The 17,272-nt window shown below is 40.3% G+C and overlaps 1 protein-coding gene across 1 annotated transcript; it reads right to left on the bottom strand.

Annotated features, from left to right (window-relative positions):
- Nucleotides 1–8,110: 8,110 nt before the first annotated feature.
- DEFB127 (defensin beta 127) lies at nt 8,111–10,333 on the bottom strand. Its single transcript, XM_049869142.1, has 2 exons — nt 10,285–10,333; nt 8,111–8,364 (listed from the first exon to the last, which is right to left on the bottom strand). Exons 1-2 carry the CDS (start codon nt 10,331–10,333, stop codon nt 8,111–8,113), a joined length of 303 nt encoding a protein of 100 aa, XP_049725099.1.
- Nucleotides 10,334–17,272: the final 6,939 nt, after the last annotated feature.

Genomic DNA, 17,272 nt, shown 5'->3' with positions numbered 1-17,272 from the left:
TACTATGGGTTTTGTGTGGGAATATTCCTGGTGTTTTAAGGTCTTACTTTCTGGTTATAAGAAACCATTTTCTTTTCTCCTAAGTTATCTAACTAATAGATTTAGATATTGTAACTCCTTTTTTGTGTGTGTGCTTTAAGTGAAGGTTTACAAATCAAGTCAGTCCCTCATACAAAAACTTATACGCACCTCGATATGCTACCTGCTCTCCCCCTAATAAGACAGCACACTCCTCTTCTCCACCCTGTGTCCATTCTGCCAGCTTCTGATCCCCTCTGCCTTCTCATCACACCTCCAGACAGGTGCTGCCCATGTAGTCTCATTTGTCTGCTTGAAACTAGAAGCTCAGTCCTCACCAGTATCATTTTTTGTCTTACAGTCCAGTCCAATGACTGTCCGAAGAGTTGGCTTCGGGAATGGTTCCAGTCTTGGGCTAACAGAGGATCCGGGGTCCATGACCTCTGGGCTTCCTTTAGTCTCATTCAGACCATTAAGTCTGGTCTTTTTATGAGAATCTGCGATCTGCATCCCACTGTTCTCTTGCTCCATCAGGGACTCTCTGTTGAGTTTCCTGTCAGGGCAGTCATTGGTGGTAGCCCTGCACCATCTAGTTCTTCTGGTCTCAGTCTGATGTAGTCTCTGGTTTATGTGGCCCTTTCTGTCTCTTGGGGTCATCTGTACCTTCTGTCTTTGGTGTTCTTCATTCTCCTTTGCTCCAGGTGAGTTGAGGCTAATTGATGCATCTTAGATGGCTGCTTGCTAGAGTTTAAGACCCCAGATGCCACTCTCCAAAGTGGGATGCAGAACATTTTCTTAATACATTTTGTTATGCCAATTGACCTAGTTGTCCCTTGAAACTGTGGTCCCCAGACCCCTGTCCCTGCTACTCTGGCCTTCGAAGCGTTTGGTTGTATTCAGGAAACTTCTTTGCTTTTAGTTTAGTCCAGTTGTGCTGACCTCTTCTGTATTGTGTATTGTCTTTCCCTTCACCTAAAATAGTTCTTGTCTACTATCTAATTAGTGAGTACCCCTCTCCCTCCCCCTCCACCCTCGTTACCATCAAAGAATATTTTCTAATGTGTTTAAACTTTTTCTTGAGTTCTTATAGTGGTCTTATACAATATTTGTCCTTTTGCAACTGACTAGTTTCACTCAGCGTGATGCCTTCCAGATTCCTCCATGTTATGAGATCTTTCACGGATTCATCGTTGTTCTTAATCCTTGCATAGTATTCCATTATGTGAATATACCATAATTTATTTATCCATTCATCCATTGATGGGCACCTTGGTTGCTTCCATTTTTTTGCTATTGTAAACAGTACTGCAATGAACGTGGATGTATATGTAGATATTGTAACTCTTGAATTAGAAGTTCTTATTGGTAAACTTAGCAAAGTTGTAAATATCAACCAGAGAAGTGTCTGAAATTTGTTCAAGCTGTGATTTTACAAAATAGAATGGCATTCCATTTCCCATTAGTTCTTTCAACAGTTTTGTGCCTTAATAGATAAGTGCTGCTGTGTTTATATTAATATGCCACCAGAGGGTCTGCAGTATGTAGTTGCTGTTGAGGCAAAAAGTTGTTGACGTCAAAAGCAGTTAGTGATGCTGCTTATCTATAAACAAACACCTCATGAAATCTGTTTCCTTGGTTCAAAGACCTTAGGGTCATGGTTTCATTGGCTATTTCTGAAAATTGGCCTAATATTATTGTTAGTGTTTCTACTTCCTAGTTCACTGTATGGTGCCTAGGATCTTAAAAACCAGATTGTGCCCAAGTACCATTATTGAACATTTTTGGTCGAAGATTCTATAGCAAGATCATGATCCAAAGGAGGGAACCATGAAGGAGTTATGATTTTCCTGGAATCCAGATTTCTGGCTTTCATGGAGGTTGGGATAACCCACACAGGCCATTGCCTTTGGGTGTCCTTTTGAATCTCGAGTTTTCAGAAACAAGTACAGCAAAAAAACTTGTTCCTGAAGCTACTTTTGAGTCAAACAGTGGTCCAGGTAAACTAATAAGACCATTTTACTCTGAGCATTGTTCTTTTTTTGAAGAATTCAGTCTGTTTTGAGAAACGGACTCTAAAGATTAGCTTGAGAGCTATGTTTAAGGGAAATCAGTAATTAGTTTAATTAGTCTTCAAGACAGTGTTGTATGAAATGCCTTTTTAATATTTGTAATCAAACTGTCACCCCCTTGCTATGCAGAAAATTATGTATCTCAAAGAAACTAGGTTCTCAGAAGAGACGGACCTCATGGATCAGACTCTGTTTTGTCTTAGACTCCACTTCTGCTTCTGAGAGAATGACCCACGACTGTTAATAGGTAAACCAGGGAGGGGCAGCTTGCCCTCAGGAAGAACACTTAATATTTTTAAACGGATTAACTGAAGACCTCCAACAGGAGAGGTCTGGCTTTCCCATGCATAGAGGCAATTGAAAGCACCACGGCTTGGGTCAGGCATGCCTTAGTCATCAAGGTGACATCTTTGCTTTTCAACACTTTAAAGGGGTCCGTTGCAGCCGTTTTGCCCAATGCAGTGCATCTTTTGATTTCTTGGCTGCTGCTTCCATGGGTGTTGATTGTGGATCTAAGTAAAATGAAATTCTTGGCAACCTCAATCTTTTCACCGTTTATCATGACGTTGCTTATTGGACCAGTTGTGAAGGTTTTTGTTTTCTTTACGTTGAGGTATAATCCATACTGAAGGCTGTGGTCTTTGATCTTCATCAGTATTTCAAGTCCTCTTCACTTTCAACAGGCAAGGTTGTGTCATCTGTATAACACCCGTCGTTAAGGAGTCTTCCTCTAATCCTGATGCCCTGTTCTTCTTCATATAGTCTAGCTTCTCAGATTATTTGCTCAGCATACAGATTGAATAGGTATGGTGAGAGGATACAACCCTGACACACACCTTTCCTGACTTTAAACCACTCGATATCCCCTTGTCCTGTTCGAATGACTGCCTCCGGATCCATGTACAGATTCCTCATGAGCACATTTGAGTGTTCTGGGATTCCCATTCTCCAGGGGGTTATCCATAATTTGTTATGATCCACACAGTTGAATGCCTTAGCATAGTCAATAAAACACAAGTAAACATCATTCTGGTATTCTCTGCTTTCAGCCAGCATCCATCTGACATCAGCAACCATCCTGGTTCCACTTCCCCTTCTAAATCTGGCTTGAATTTCTGGCAGCTCTCTGTCGATATACTGTTACAGCCACTTTTGAATGATCTTCATCAAAATTTTACTTGCATGTGACATTAATGATATTGTTCAATAATTTCTGCATTCGATTGGATCACCTTTCTTGGGAAGAGGCATAAATATGGATCTCTTCCAGTTGGTTGGCCAGGTAGCTGTCTTCCAAATTTCTTGGCATAGATGAGCAAGCACTTCCAGTGCTGCATCTATTTGTTGAAACATTTCAATTGGTATGCCGTCAATTCCCAGAGCCTTGTTTTTCCCCAATGCCTTCAGTGCAGTTTGGGCTTCTTCCTTCAGTACCATCAGTTCCTGATCATATGTTACCTCCTGAAATGGTTGAACGTTGACCAATTCTTTTTGGTATAGTGATTCTTTATATTCCTTCCATCTTCTTTTGATGCTTCTTGTGTCATTTAATATTTTCCCCGTAGAATCCTTAAGTATTGCAACTCGAGGTTTGAATTTTTTCTTCACTTCTTTTAGCTGGAGAAATACCGAGTGTGTTCTTTTGGTTTTCTAACTCCAGGTCTTTGCATACCCAAACCCCACTGCCGTCGCGTCAATTCCGACTCATAGCGACCCTACAGGACAGAGTAGAACTGCCCCATATGGTTTTCAAGGGGGGCCTGGTGGATTTGAGCTGCCGAACTCTTGGTTAGCAGCCGTAGTACTTAACCACTACACCACCAGGGTTTTCATATGTCATCATAATACTTTGCTTTGTCTTCTCAAGCCACCCTTTGAAATCTTCTGTTCAGCTCTTTTACTTCATCATTTTTTCCTTCTGCTTTAGCTACTTGACATTCAAGAGCAAGTTTCAGAGTCTCTTCTGACATCCATGTAGGTCTTTTCTTTCTCTCCTGTCTTTTTAATGACCTCTTGCTTTCTTCATGTATGATGTCCTTGATGTCATTCCACAACTTATCTGGTCTTTGGTCATTAGTGTTCAATATGTTCAGGTTATTATTGAGATGGTCTCTAAATTCAGATGGGATATACTCAAGGTTGTACTCTGGCTCTCACCGACTTGTTTTAATTTTCTTCAGTTTCAACTTGGACTTGAATATGAGTCATTGGTGGTCTGATCCAAAATTGGCCCCTGGTCTTGTTCTGATTGATGATATTAATCTTTTCCAACATCTCTTTCCACAGATATTGTCAATTTGATTCCTGTGTATTCCATCTGGTGAGGTCCATGTATATAGTCAGTTTATGTTGATGAAAAATGGTATTTACAATGAAGAAGTCGTTGGTCTTGCAAAATACAATCATGCAATCTCTGGCATTGTTTCTGTCACCTAGGCCATATTTTCCAACTACTGATCCTTCTTTGTTTCCAACTTTTGCAGTCCAGTCACCAGTGTTACCTGATTAGGGTCCATGCCCTGGAGCAGTTGAGCCAATGGAACATACTCTAAGTCAGAAAGAGTGAGAAAGTTTATTAATAAGATGCATACATCACCGGGGACTCGGCAGCAACACAGGCTGTCTCTATGGAGTCCCAAAGAGCAATTTTACATTACAGCTTACATAGAATTTTACAAGGGTTAGAAATGTCTTTGTAGTTAATTGGCCAGAGATGTGCTCAAGAGGGGTCATTCGTTACAGGATAGTGACAAAAGTTACCTGCCAGACCTCATTTACTAGGCTAAAGATATACATATCTGATATCTGGGCTCCAACTTTCCTGTGGGGGTTGTATGCCACAGGTGGTCAGACATGACAAAAGGTTATTTGGCTCAGTTTAAAACAAAGAATGAAGTTATTAACATTTGGTCAAAAGAAAGTCATTAACAGAGGTATGCGAAGGAGGGGGCAAGCAGAGGAAGGAGAAAACTTACAGGCTCATCATGGTGTTAATTATGTCAAGCTCTCAGTTGCCCGTTTTGAAATAAGAAAAACATGCTGGAGAGTATTCGGGGTCACACCAGTAATTATCAGTGCATCCTGACTGCATGTTTGATCAATTTCAGACTGCAGAAGTTGGTAAAAGTTTTCAATTTCTTCACCTTTGGCCTTTGTGGTTGGTGCGTAAATTTGAATAATAGTTGTATTAACTGGTCTTCCTTGTAGGTGTATGAATATTATGCTATCACTCACAGTGTTGTACTTCAGGATAGATACTGAAATATTCTTTTTGACAATGACTACAATGCCATTCCTCTTCAAGTCGTCATTCCTGGCATTTAGTGAATAGTCAGTTGTAAACCATACTGCATAGGCAATAATCACTCACAATCCCTGTACCCCTTCACCCAACTTGCTGGCTAAGAGAAGAGGGGGTGCAATTCCTAGGTCCAATATTTGCCCCTTCCCTGAGAACATACCAGACAATTCTGAGCCGGGCTATAGTTCAAAATGGACAATGGTACTGGATGATCAATGTCCAAAAAGAAAGTGAGGGAATAACACAGATCCCCAGACTGCGGAAAATTCCACTACCTCAAGTAGCTTTGCATCAGAATTCTGCTTTCTTTGCTTAGCTCCTCCCAGCAGCTTTTGCATTAGAATCCGGTTGCCTTTGCTTGGCTTTCTCCCCCACAGGTTTGCATTAGAATCCTGCTTTCTTTACTTGGCTGGCCTCCATAATTTTTACATTAAAATCCTGGTGATGCATGCAGGGTTTACTATGTAAACCCCATTGGGTATGCATAGTATGATCAAGAATGTTGCTCGGGTAATTTGTGTGAACTCCCTATTGGTAAATCCCTTAGAAGTAACCTTTCCCCTCGCCCTTGTGGAAGCAGTTTTGGCCATGTTGCCACAGAAACCTCAAACCTGATCAACCAACAGTCTATGAATGTTTAGATCTCCAGTCCGTGAATTCACATGAATGGCATGGGAAGTAGTGCAGTTCCCAGAATGGAAATCACAAGTGGCCATGTGTCATGGATTGAATTATGTCCCCCCAAAATATATGTCAACTTGGTTAGGGCGTGATTCCCAGTATTGTGTGGTAGTCCCCTATTTTGTGATTTTCCTATGTGTTATAAATCATAATCTCTGCCTGTGGCTAAAGAGGATTAGGGTGGGATGTAGCTCCCTTGCTCAGGTCACATCCCTGATCCAGTGTAAAGGGAGTTTCCCTGGGGTGTGGTCTGCACCACCTTTTATCTTAAAAAACAAGAAATAAAAGGAAAGGGGAGCCAGCAGAGAGTTGGGGACCTCATACCACCAAGAAAGCAGTGTCGGAAGAAGAGCGCATCCTTTGCAGCTGGGATTCCTGTGTGGAGAAGCTCCTAATCCAGGGGAATATTAATGACAAGGAATTTCCTTCAGAGCCAACATAGAGAGAAAGCCTTCCCATGGAGTCGACGTTCTGAATTTGGACTTCTAGCCTACTAGACTGTGAGAAAATAAATTTATCTTTGTTAAAGCCATCCACTTGTGGTATTTCTGTTACAGCAGCACTACCCAGAAATTAGCAGCACTAGATGACTAAAACACCATGCAAGACGAAGGACAAAGGAGTTTCTTCCAGATGGCAGAAGCATGAGCCATGGAAAAAATAGACTGGGAACTGCTGTTCGATTATGCAAGGAACAATTCCATCAGCAGGGCAGGAAGACCTCAATATTCTTGTCCAGTGGCATGTGTTATGTGCAATGGGCCATGTATTGATTCCTATTTTCCCCTTTTTCCAAATGAGAATTTTAATTATGCTTACCCAGTTCTTTCTTCACCTAGTTCTGTTTTATCACCATTGGATTGGGAACAGGTAATACATAATGCGGTAAAAGATGACTGAACTGCTAAGGACTATGTTTAGACTCAATGGAGATGACTGAAAACAATTCTGGACTTGGGAGTAAAAGTAGCAACTTGCTAATATTGTGATCATAGGATGTGGGGGAAGGGGAAGCCATCCCTGATGCTATGTTTAGATCTCAGTCTTTTAGTGAGCCTGTGCCCTGGGCTGTATCCTTCACTAGTGCTTGGCTCCCCCCCCCCCCCCCCCCCCCGCTACCTTTAGCTGACAGGAAGCCTAGAGCGGGCTGGAATTGGGTACTTCCCCACCCCACCCAGGGCCGGTTCCAAAAAACCAAACCCATTGCTGTGAAGTCAATTCTGGCTCATGGCGACCCAACATGTTACAGAGTAGAACTGCTCCGTGGGGTTTTCTTGGCTGTAATCTTTATGGAAGCAGTTCACAAGGCCTTTTTTCTAGAGTGCCACTGGGTGGATTGGAGCCACTAACCCTTAGGTTAGTAGCTGAGTGCAAACTGTAGGCTTTGGTAAAATAGTTTCCCTTGATACTATTGTTAAGTTAGTTAGCGGAGTCCTATTCATCTCTGTTTTCCAAACTCCAGAGCACAAAAGCTTAAGAAAATAGACTTCTTCATAGCTCAACTTTGAGTGCTCTGTTCGCCAACCAAAGTGCATGTATATTCTCCAGAAATGTCTTGTCTTTTCCAATTTCATTTCATTTATTGATGCCATTCTAGCTACTCAAATTGCCTTCGGTACCAACACTCATCTGTTGAAATCCTACCAGCTCATAAGGCACCACTTTGATCCTAAACACACTCGTGGATTTTTCCTGAACACTCAGCTTCACCTTTCCCCTCCCAAATTTCATGTCAATTTTTCCTGAATTTCTTATTCCAGTCTTCCAGTGTTATGGGCTTATTTTAGTGCACAGGTTGTATCCTCCCCTTTGCAAGGGTCGGTTCTGAGTTGTCCTTAGCAATCCATCACCTCAGGTAGAGTAAGCATTCAATTTCTGGTTAAAGAACAAATGAGTCAGAAGACGGGCTAATGAGCTTTATTAGAATGTGCTTGAAGATCATTCTGGGAACCAAGGAACCAGAAATGAAAAGATATAAATTTCTTTACCTTAGTTCATTGGAATAGGCTGAGAAAAAAATGAAGAAAAACTTGTACTTGATTTATGGAGAATCTGGGTTAGGGCTTGAGATATTTTCCATTGGTGTATCGTAATCTTGAGGCAAAGTCAGTGCATATGTTATAGGCTTTGGACGCGGAGGGTTTGTAATTCTTTTACGGGCTTCCACTTCTTTGATACTGAGGCAACAATACCCCCCATTTTTACACAACAGCTCACGAATTTCAGTAACTTTGCATACCTTCCTGCAGCGTCCTTGCACATAGTCAATCCAGCATTTTTTACGCTGTTCGGTGACTGTGCACAGAAAAGAACAATAGGCCAAGGTTAGTACTTGAGAGTGAAAGGCAACTTGCGTCGTGAGGAAGGCGGAAGAGATTTGTATGGGTTAGGGGCAGGGCAGATCCACAAGGCATTTCCCCATAATATCCCAAGAAAGATTCTCCAGGAAGGTGAACTTCAATGTTTATGTCTAACTGGGTTAGTTATATTTAGGTCCTCTAATATTCTGGACTTTGCTTCAACATCTGATGGACTCCACCAAGACAATCAGATCTTGTCGGAGAAAATAAAGGAGCTCAATCCTTACTTACAGGCTATGGAAGTATGTTCTATCTGGGAATCCCAGCAAATACGCCTCCACCCTGAAAGCTCCTAGGCCATCACTACCTTACTGCTGCCCTATCCCTGATGCCCAGAGAATGGTAAGTGGTTATGATGGATTCATGTCTGAGTCCAACTATTTTGGGGGGCCACACCCACTACCACAGTCAAGGATGACTTTCATCTTACCCAGTCAGGTGTTTCTCTCCCATTGTCTTCCTGCTCTGTTCCGAACAGAAAACCAAACCGGTTGCCACGGAGTCAATTCCAACTCCGGGTAACCCTGTGTGTGCAGATTAGAAATGTACTCCATCGGGTTTTCCAGGCTGTGACCTTTTAAAAGCGGGTTGCCAGCTCTTTGTTCTGAACCACCTCTGGGTGGGTTTGAGCCACCCACTTTTTGCTCAGTAGTCAAGTGCTTAACTCTTTGAGCCACTCGGGGACTCCCTCCTTTACTACTTTTCAGAACTTTATACTTTTGCAAATGCATCTCATCCTTTGGCTTCTATGTCATCACAATTATCTGGATGTCCTTCTAATTCTCAGACTTGGTTTATCCCTCTGTGACTCCTCATTCTCCTTCCAGCTCCAGAGGCAAGAATTCCCCCAATGTTCAATCCCAGACCTTTGCTCACATCCATGTATATTCTTTCCTTTGTTAATCCCAAATGCTTTCAGTGATCCAAGAGTTGGGCTGCTCGTATTTCGGCATCTGGGCTTGTACTCTTCTCTGGGCTAGACCCCAGAGGACAAAGACTAACGACAAAAACGATCCCTTCAACTCCAGGTTTTGGACTCTTAATGCTTAGGAATTTAGGGATCTAGGGACAGACCATTACTATTTTTATAGATAGTGACAAATATAAGAAATTTTTTTTTTTAACGTTTGAAACTCTGGGTTTATTTCTATATTACAAGGGTAAATACCTTTTTGTTACAAGATTAATATTATTTACCATTATAAAATTTGGTTAGTAAAAATAGCCGAAAAGCGAATCTAGCTTCTGCATCCTAGTTTTTATTTTTTATTTATTTAGTTGTTGTTTAAGAAATTTGGTTTTGAATGAGAAAAAATTCTCATTTTTAAGTTCTTAGCGTGTGCCGAGGCCTATGCTAGGTGCTTCACACGTGTCACATCAGTGAATAACACTCCTATGAGCCAGGTGTCATTATCTCCACAGATGAGGAAACTGAGGCTCAGAGAGTCTTCACCATTTCTCCAAAATTGACAAACTAGTATGCATTGAAGGCATGTTTCAGAATTCTTAAACTTGACTCCAAAGTTGGTGCTTTTTCTACTACTCGTACACTTGAGAGGAAAAAAATATGACTGGGTCCCAGAGTAAGCCTGTGCCCAAAGGCTCATTCCTTCCCTACAAAGAAGCCTTCCCAGAAGAAAATATGACCTCTTTTCAACTCTGTGAGTGCGCATTTGAGAACAGTCCTATGGTAGAAGGCCCTGGTAAGAGGGAATTTCTGATGACATTGGGCAGACTTCAGTCATCCTTGAGGGTCCTATCTCCCCTCATATGGATAATGAAATCCCCTTTGGCTCTTGAAATTATTACCCTTTCGTTGTTGATTTGAGTGAGCCCCTGGAAAGCTCTGGGTTACCTGTGGACTTCTGGAATAGCAGAATTGCGATAATCAGGAGGAGCCTCATGGCTAGGCTTCCCAAAAGAGTAACAGCTAAAGCTCTTGGTCCAGAGAACTGCACAGTATGCCACCTTCTGCAGAGACTTGGAGCCTTATACACTGAACCAGAACAGATGGTATGATATGATGTGTGTCCCCAAAGTTCTGCACTGTGAACTTTGTGTCATGTGGGCGGGCACAGAAAATTTGAGGCCACCCACATTACCCCCACATGGAATTTCAGAGTCACAGCATGTTCCATCTCATCACACCTGATGTCATCCTGTAGACTGTGGGCTGCTGGTGGGAAGAAGCTGTAGTTTATTTACTTTGGCTGTCTGTCCAGCTGGATCTAAGTAGACATGTACCCACCTCTAAGAATGAATACCAAAAAAAAAAAAAACCAAACCCAGTGCCATCGAGTCAATTCTGACTCATAGCGACCCTATAGAACAGAGTAGAACTGCCCCATAGAATTTCCAAGGAGCGCCTGGAGGATTTGAACTGCCGACCCCTTGGTTAGCAGCTGTAGGACTTAACCACTACGCCACCAGTGTTTCCAAGAATGAATAAGGTAATATAAATTAAGACTTTAGATCCAAAAATCCAACAAGAAGAATCCCTAGAAGTTTGACCATAAACACTTCATTCCCTTTTAGGGCCAAGTATACTCCATTGGATGGATATGCCACATCTTATTTATTCATGAATAATGCTGCTATGAACACTCTTATACAAATTTTTGTGGGGATATAAGTCTTCAATTCTCTTGGGTATATACCTAGTAGTGGAATTGTTGGATCATATGGCAACCTTCTGAGGAACTGCCAGATTGTTTTTCAAAGTGGCTGTGGGATTTTACAATCCCATCAACAATGTATGAGGGTTTTAGTTTCTCCACATCCTTGCCAACACTTGTTATTATATGCATTTTTAATTATAACCATCCTGGTGAGTATGAAAGGAGCCCTGGTGATGCAGTAGTTAAACTACTGCTGCTAACTGAAAAGTTTGGCCCTTCGAACTCACCAGCTGCTCCACAGGAGAAAGGTGTGGTAGTCTGCTTACGTAAAGATTAAAAAAAACCCAGTGCCGTCAAGTCAATTCTGACTCATAGCAACCCTATAGGACAGAGTAGAACCGCCCCACAGAGTTTCCAAGGAGCGCCTGGTGGATTCGAACTGCCAACCCTTTGGTTAGCACTTAAGCATTATGCCACCAGATTACAGCCTTGGAAATCCTATGGGGCAGTTCTTCTCTGTCCTACAGGGTTTCTGTGAGTTGGAATTCACTCAATGGCAATGGGTTAGTGAGTATGAAGTGGTACCTTGCTGTGTTTTGATTTGCATTTCTCCAATGACTAATGGTGTCGAACATTCTTTCAGTGTTTATTGGCCCTTTAGGAGTCCCTGGGTGGCACAAACAGTTAAGTGATTGACTACTAGCTGAAAGGCTGGCGATTTGAACCAACACAGAGGTTCCTCAAAAGACAGGCCTGGCAATCTGTTTCCATAGCCTTGAAAACCTTATGGAGCAGTTCTCTGCACACACAGGGTTGCCATGAATTGGAACTGACTTCATGGCAACAAACAACAACTATTGACCATTCTGCATATAGATATTCAGTTGCCCCAACATCATTCGTTGAAAAAACTATTCTTTCCTCATTGAATTATCTTGGCATTCTTGTGAAAATTCAATTAATCATAAATGTAAGATTTATTCCTGGAATCTATTCCATTGATCTATATGTCCAGACTTTTTTTTTTCTTCCCCCCAAGGTTGTTCTGGCTATTCTGGGCCCCTTGAATTTTCACAAGAATTTTAGAATTAGCTTGTCAATTTCTGGGATTTTGGTAGGGATTGTGTCGAATTCGTGGATCACTTTGGGGAGTGCGATGGTCTTTTGATGTGTCAGTTTAGCTAAGTAGTTGTTGTTAGGTGCCATCGAGTCGTTTCCAACTCATAACAACTCTATGCACAACAAACGAAATACTGCCCAGTCCTGCACCAGCCTGACAATCATTGCTATAAGCCCACTGGTAGAGCCACCGCATCAATCCATCTTGTTGAGGGTCTTCCTCTTTTTCGCTGACCCTCTACTTTATCAAGCACGATGTCCTTCTCCAGGGACCACTCCCTCCTGATAACATGTCCAAAGTATGTGAGATGAAGTCTTACCATCCTCGCTTCTAAGGAGTATTCTGGCCGTACTTCTTCCAAGACAGATTTGTTTGTTCTTCTGGCAGTCCATGGTATATTCAATATTCTTCGCCAATGCCACAATTCAAAAGCGTCAATTCTTCTTCAGTCTTCCTTATTCATTGCCCAGCTTTCACAAACATATGAGGTGATTGAAAATACCATGGCTTGGGTCAGGCACACTTTAGTCCTTAAAGTGACATCTTTGCTTTTTAACATTTTAAAGATATCTTTTACAGCCAATTTGCCCAGTGCAATATGTCGTTTGATTTCTTGACTGCTGCTTCCATGGGTGTTGACTGTGGATCCAAGTAAAATGAAATCTTTGACAGTTTATCTATTTATCATGATGTTAAATGTTTGACAGCTTCTCCATTTATCAGGATGTTACTTATTGGTCCAGTTGTGAGGATTTTTGTTTTCTTTATGTTGAGGTGTAATCCATACTGGAGGTTGTGGTCTTCCTACAATGCTGATGCCCCATTCTTCTTCACAGGTTATACTCCTGTTATTAAAATAATTAAACACTAATCCATATATTGCTGCAAATGTATTTTGTAGCTGTGATTAAAGTTTGTGATCAGTTGACTTTAAGTAAGAGAGATTATCTTAGATTATCTGGGTGGGCCTGATTCCATCAGTTGACAGGTCTTAAGAGCCTAACTGAGGCTCCCCTGGTGAACATGAGATTCTGTCTGTGGACAGCAGCTTCAGCTAGTGCCCAAGAGTTCCGGCCTTCCCTCCCTGATGGCCTACCTTATGGATTCCAGACTAGCCATTCTCCACAATTGCGTAATTTAATTCTTTTCCATAAATCTCTTAATGCACATTTCCTACTGGTAGTTTTCTTTTTGGGGGTGAAGTCTTTGGTTTTGGTATTGGAGTAATATTAGAGCATAGAATGAGTTAGGAAGTGTTTTCTAATTTTCTGTTTTTTGGAAGAACTTGTAAAGAATTGATATTAATTTTATACATTTGGTAGAATTCACCAGTAAAGCCATGTAGGCCTGGACTTTTCTTTGTGAGAAATTTTTTGATTACTAATTCAATCACTTTCCTTGTTATATGTCTATTCAGATTTTCTATTTCTTTTTGAGTCAGTTTAGTTAGGTTGTGTCTTTCTAAGAATTTATCCATTTATCTGAGTTATCTAATTTATTGATATACAGTTTTCACAGCATTCCCTTATAATCTTTTTTATTTCTGTAAGGTCACTAGTAATGCCATTCTTATTATTATTAATTTTGTAATTTTAGTCTTCTATCTTTTTCTCTTGGTTGGTCTTTCAAAAGTTTGTCAATTTTGTTGATCTTATCAAAGAACCAACTTTTGATTTTGTTGATTTTCTGTATTCTCTATTTAATTAACTTCTTCTCTAATCTTTATAATTTCTTCTGCTTCCTTTGAGTTTAGTTTGCTCTTCTTTTTCTAGTGTCTTAAGGTGGAAGGTGAGGTTATTGATTTGAGATCTTACGTTTTTTAAATACAGGCATTTACAGCTTTGAATTTCTCTCTAAGCACTTCATTCATTGCATCCCATAAGTTTTGGTATGTTGTGTTTTCGTTTTCATTTATCTTAAAGTATTTTCTAATTTCCATTTTGATTTCTTCTTTGACTTATTGGTTGTTAGGAGTTTGTTGCTTAATTCCCAGATATTTGTAAATTTCCAAAAAATTTTGCTACTGATTTCTAATTTAATTCCATTGTGGTTGGAGAACATGCTTTTTATGATTTCAATCCTTTTAAATTTATAGAAGGTTATTAAATTTTGAATATTATTTTTACCCTCTCTGTGTGTCAATACCATTAACTGCTCAAATCTCCTGACTTGCTTATCTCTTTGGATTCTATTTTTGTTTTGCCAGAGACCCTGACATTCATGTATAACACAGCTAAATATATAGGAGCAAAACATCTGAGAAAATCAATGGATTTACTTAGATCCATTCCAAATATCCTAGATCTACAATTTTAGTTTCTCTACAAGATGGTGCTCTTAATGCCTGGTGGTACATATAGTGCTGTGAAATTTTTCAAACTCTGGGGTTTATTGGAAAACTCCTGTACCATTGATAGTGTATGGTGCCACAAGGCAGGAGCCTTTATGACTTTGTGAAACTGAAGAAATGGGCTTGTGCCACAAATTACTGTTTTTACAGGGTATTGTATGAGGTATCTGAATTTTTGGTAGGAAAAATAGAAGTTTTGAAAATTTTTATCGTTAGCATATGTACCAATAGACCCCAGTGGGGTCTCTGGGGTATTATTAGTAGTAATTCTTACATACCACTAAATGCTTTATGGGAAGGGCAGGAAAAAAAATCTATACTACCTACCGAAGATTCAGACACACTGAATGATTCAGCTTGCTTCCATTAATGAAAACATATGGTATCAACAAAAAATTCAAAGCAGAAAATAATTGGGTCACGAACGGGTTAAAATTGGCCAGGCCTTGTCATGTGCCTATCCATAAAAAAACTGGAAACTGAGGTTATACAATCTTCAAACAAAGAGTGTTTGTGGAATGATTTTCTGAAGGAAATGAATAAATCTGGCCTCAGGAAAAGGGAAAATGTGTGTTAAGTGTTACTACCCCATCCCTGGCTGATAATCACACAAGCACATTCTTTTGGCCATATATGCAGTTTCAAATGAGCTCGACCTCGCATGAGGAAACAATTCCGTCTTCAAGTGAAGATAGCCTCATCCATTCCCAATGGGAAAAAATTGAATCCTATTCCATTTACTGCATTCAGCTTTAAGTCTAGGTTCTCTGGGTGTTGTGTCTACCTCTTTAGTCCAAATGGTAGTCTCTTTTCATTCCCATTAATTTTATTTCCAGTAATTTAATTACTCACAAGACAAGCAATATACAATGATGGAAGAATAATAGGATAACTGTAATAAAAATTCATTTAGAAAAAGCAAAAAGTTAAAAAAAGACAAAGGTCACGAACTATAAAATACCATCCTGGTGGACAATAATAGTAAAGGTCCCTTCCCGGCTAGTGTGGAGAATTCCTTCGTCAGTCTGGATGATTTCTATTCTGCTGTCTGGGAAAACTTCCCTTGTCTGTTGTCCACAGTAGTCACATCTTGGGAGAGGCTGGGGGAGGATTCTGCTTCTGGGGGTTGTGCTACTTTAGCAACACATGTCCTATTAATGCAAGTCCAGGGAACTGGATGAATGATGTTGTTATCCAGGCTTCGATTTTTATGGTATCACAGCTCCTTTGAAAGCCTAGCAGACTTTCTTTTGAATTGTTTTCTTTTGAATCATGGCTATTGATTTGAGATCCCAACCAAGGGACTGATATATAATATACTTTTAGGGATTAGATCATCATTATAGCCCTTAGCGAGGAGACCTGGTGGCAAAGTGGTGAAAGTGCTTGGCTGCTAACTGAAAGGTCGGCGGTTCGAACTCACCGGCTGCTCCGTGGGAGTAAGATGTGGTGGTCTGCTTCCATAAAGATTTATAGCCTTTGAAACCTGATGGGGTCTCTGTGAGTCAGACTCAATTCAACCGCAGTGGGTTTGGTTTGGGTATAGCCCTTAACAATCTACCTCTTGGGCTCTGACTGTAAGATAGCCAGTATAATACCCTCTAGAGAGTATAGATCATCTTTTTGAGATTGATCACTATGAATTTATAATGATACCAATGTATGCTGTTGTGTAATGTCCACCAGCAATACTCTTCTATGTAATTTCAGAAATGCACACAATAGATAGTGGGGGTGATACAGGATTGTGATGTTGCCCCAGGAATGAAATATTAAAAGAAAAGGAACAAAGGAGTCCCAGTTACTGGCAAGTGAGTTATCAAAGTAATAAATTGTGGACTCTATTCTGGATAGGGAGAAAGATATAAACAGTTTGGGGTTGATAAGTCAATCTTTGAGTTTTGAAGATGCAAGAGTTTATTTATTAACAGATGTATTGCCTGTGCAATGGAGAGAACATTTTGTGTTCTACCTGCACTGTCTTCTACACCAACATAACTTTCAGAGACCAACTCCTTGATTAAAAAACTTACATTCCTTTTTTCCACACATAACATCAACATTACATCTTAGAAAAAATGGTGTCTCTCCCTCTCACTCCAATAAGGTATGTGTGTGCGTGCGTGTGCGCGCGTGTGTGTGTGTATGTATGTATGTACATATGGGTATGTCTTTTCTGTCCCATGCTGCCAGAGAATCTGCGACCCTGAGGATCTCCTGGACTGAGCCCAAAGAGTAGAGTCTTCTCTTTCTCAAAGTCTTCTTAGAGTTAAACAGTAGATGTTCCCATGAACAAGATTGTATTAATAAAGAACATGACTTTTTTTTAGTAAGGAAGTAATCACTAATCAGTAAAAAAAAATCAGTAAGTACTGTTAATTCTAAGGGCCTCAAAGTCCACTGGGTCTTCTAAAAGTACAAATTGTTATAATGTGCTACTTACAAAATAACTGAAATCATACATAACTCGCCCACTGGGCTCTATTGAGTTGAGGAGTTAGGCACATAAATTATTTGATCATTTAGAAGTGCCATCCAGGGAAGTTGTATTTATTTGAAAGATTTTGGTTTTGTTTTTATTCCACTTTGAATTAAGAATAGTATTTTTAAAATGGTTTTATCACTCGTGTAACTTGTGCATTATTAACAAAAATTAGGAGATATACAAAACAAAGACAGGAAATAGCAGCATCCCTACTATACAAGGAAAACTCTTGGAAACATGTGGTTGTATTCCATCCTAAGTTTTTTCCTT

The sequence above is a fragment of the Elephas maximus genome, chromosome 25 (genome assembly GCF_024166365.1).
Source record: "Elephas maximus indicus isolate mEleMax1 chromosome 25, mEleMax1 primary haplotype, whole genome shotgun sequence".
Lineage (NCBI taxonomy): Eukaryota > Metazoa > Chordata > Mammalia > Proboscidea > Elephantidae > Elephas > Elephas maximus.
This window is presented reverse-complemented; position numbering and strand designations above follow the sequence as displayed.

Excerpts from the sequence above, each read along its gene's own strand:
- DEFB127 (XM_049869142.1), bottom strand. The coding sequence starts at position 10,333 with ATGAGGCTCCTCCTGATTATCGCAATTCTGCTATTCCAGAAGTCCACA. Across the intron at positions 8,365-10,284 it reads GCTATTCCAGAAGTCCACAG|TCACCGAACAGCGTAAAAAA; the intron begins GTAACCCAGAGC and ends TTCTGTGCACAG.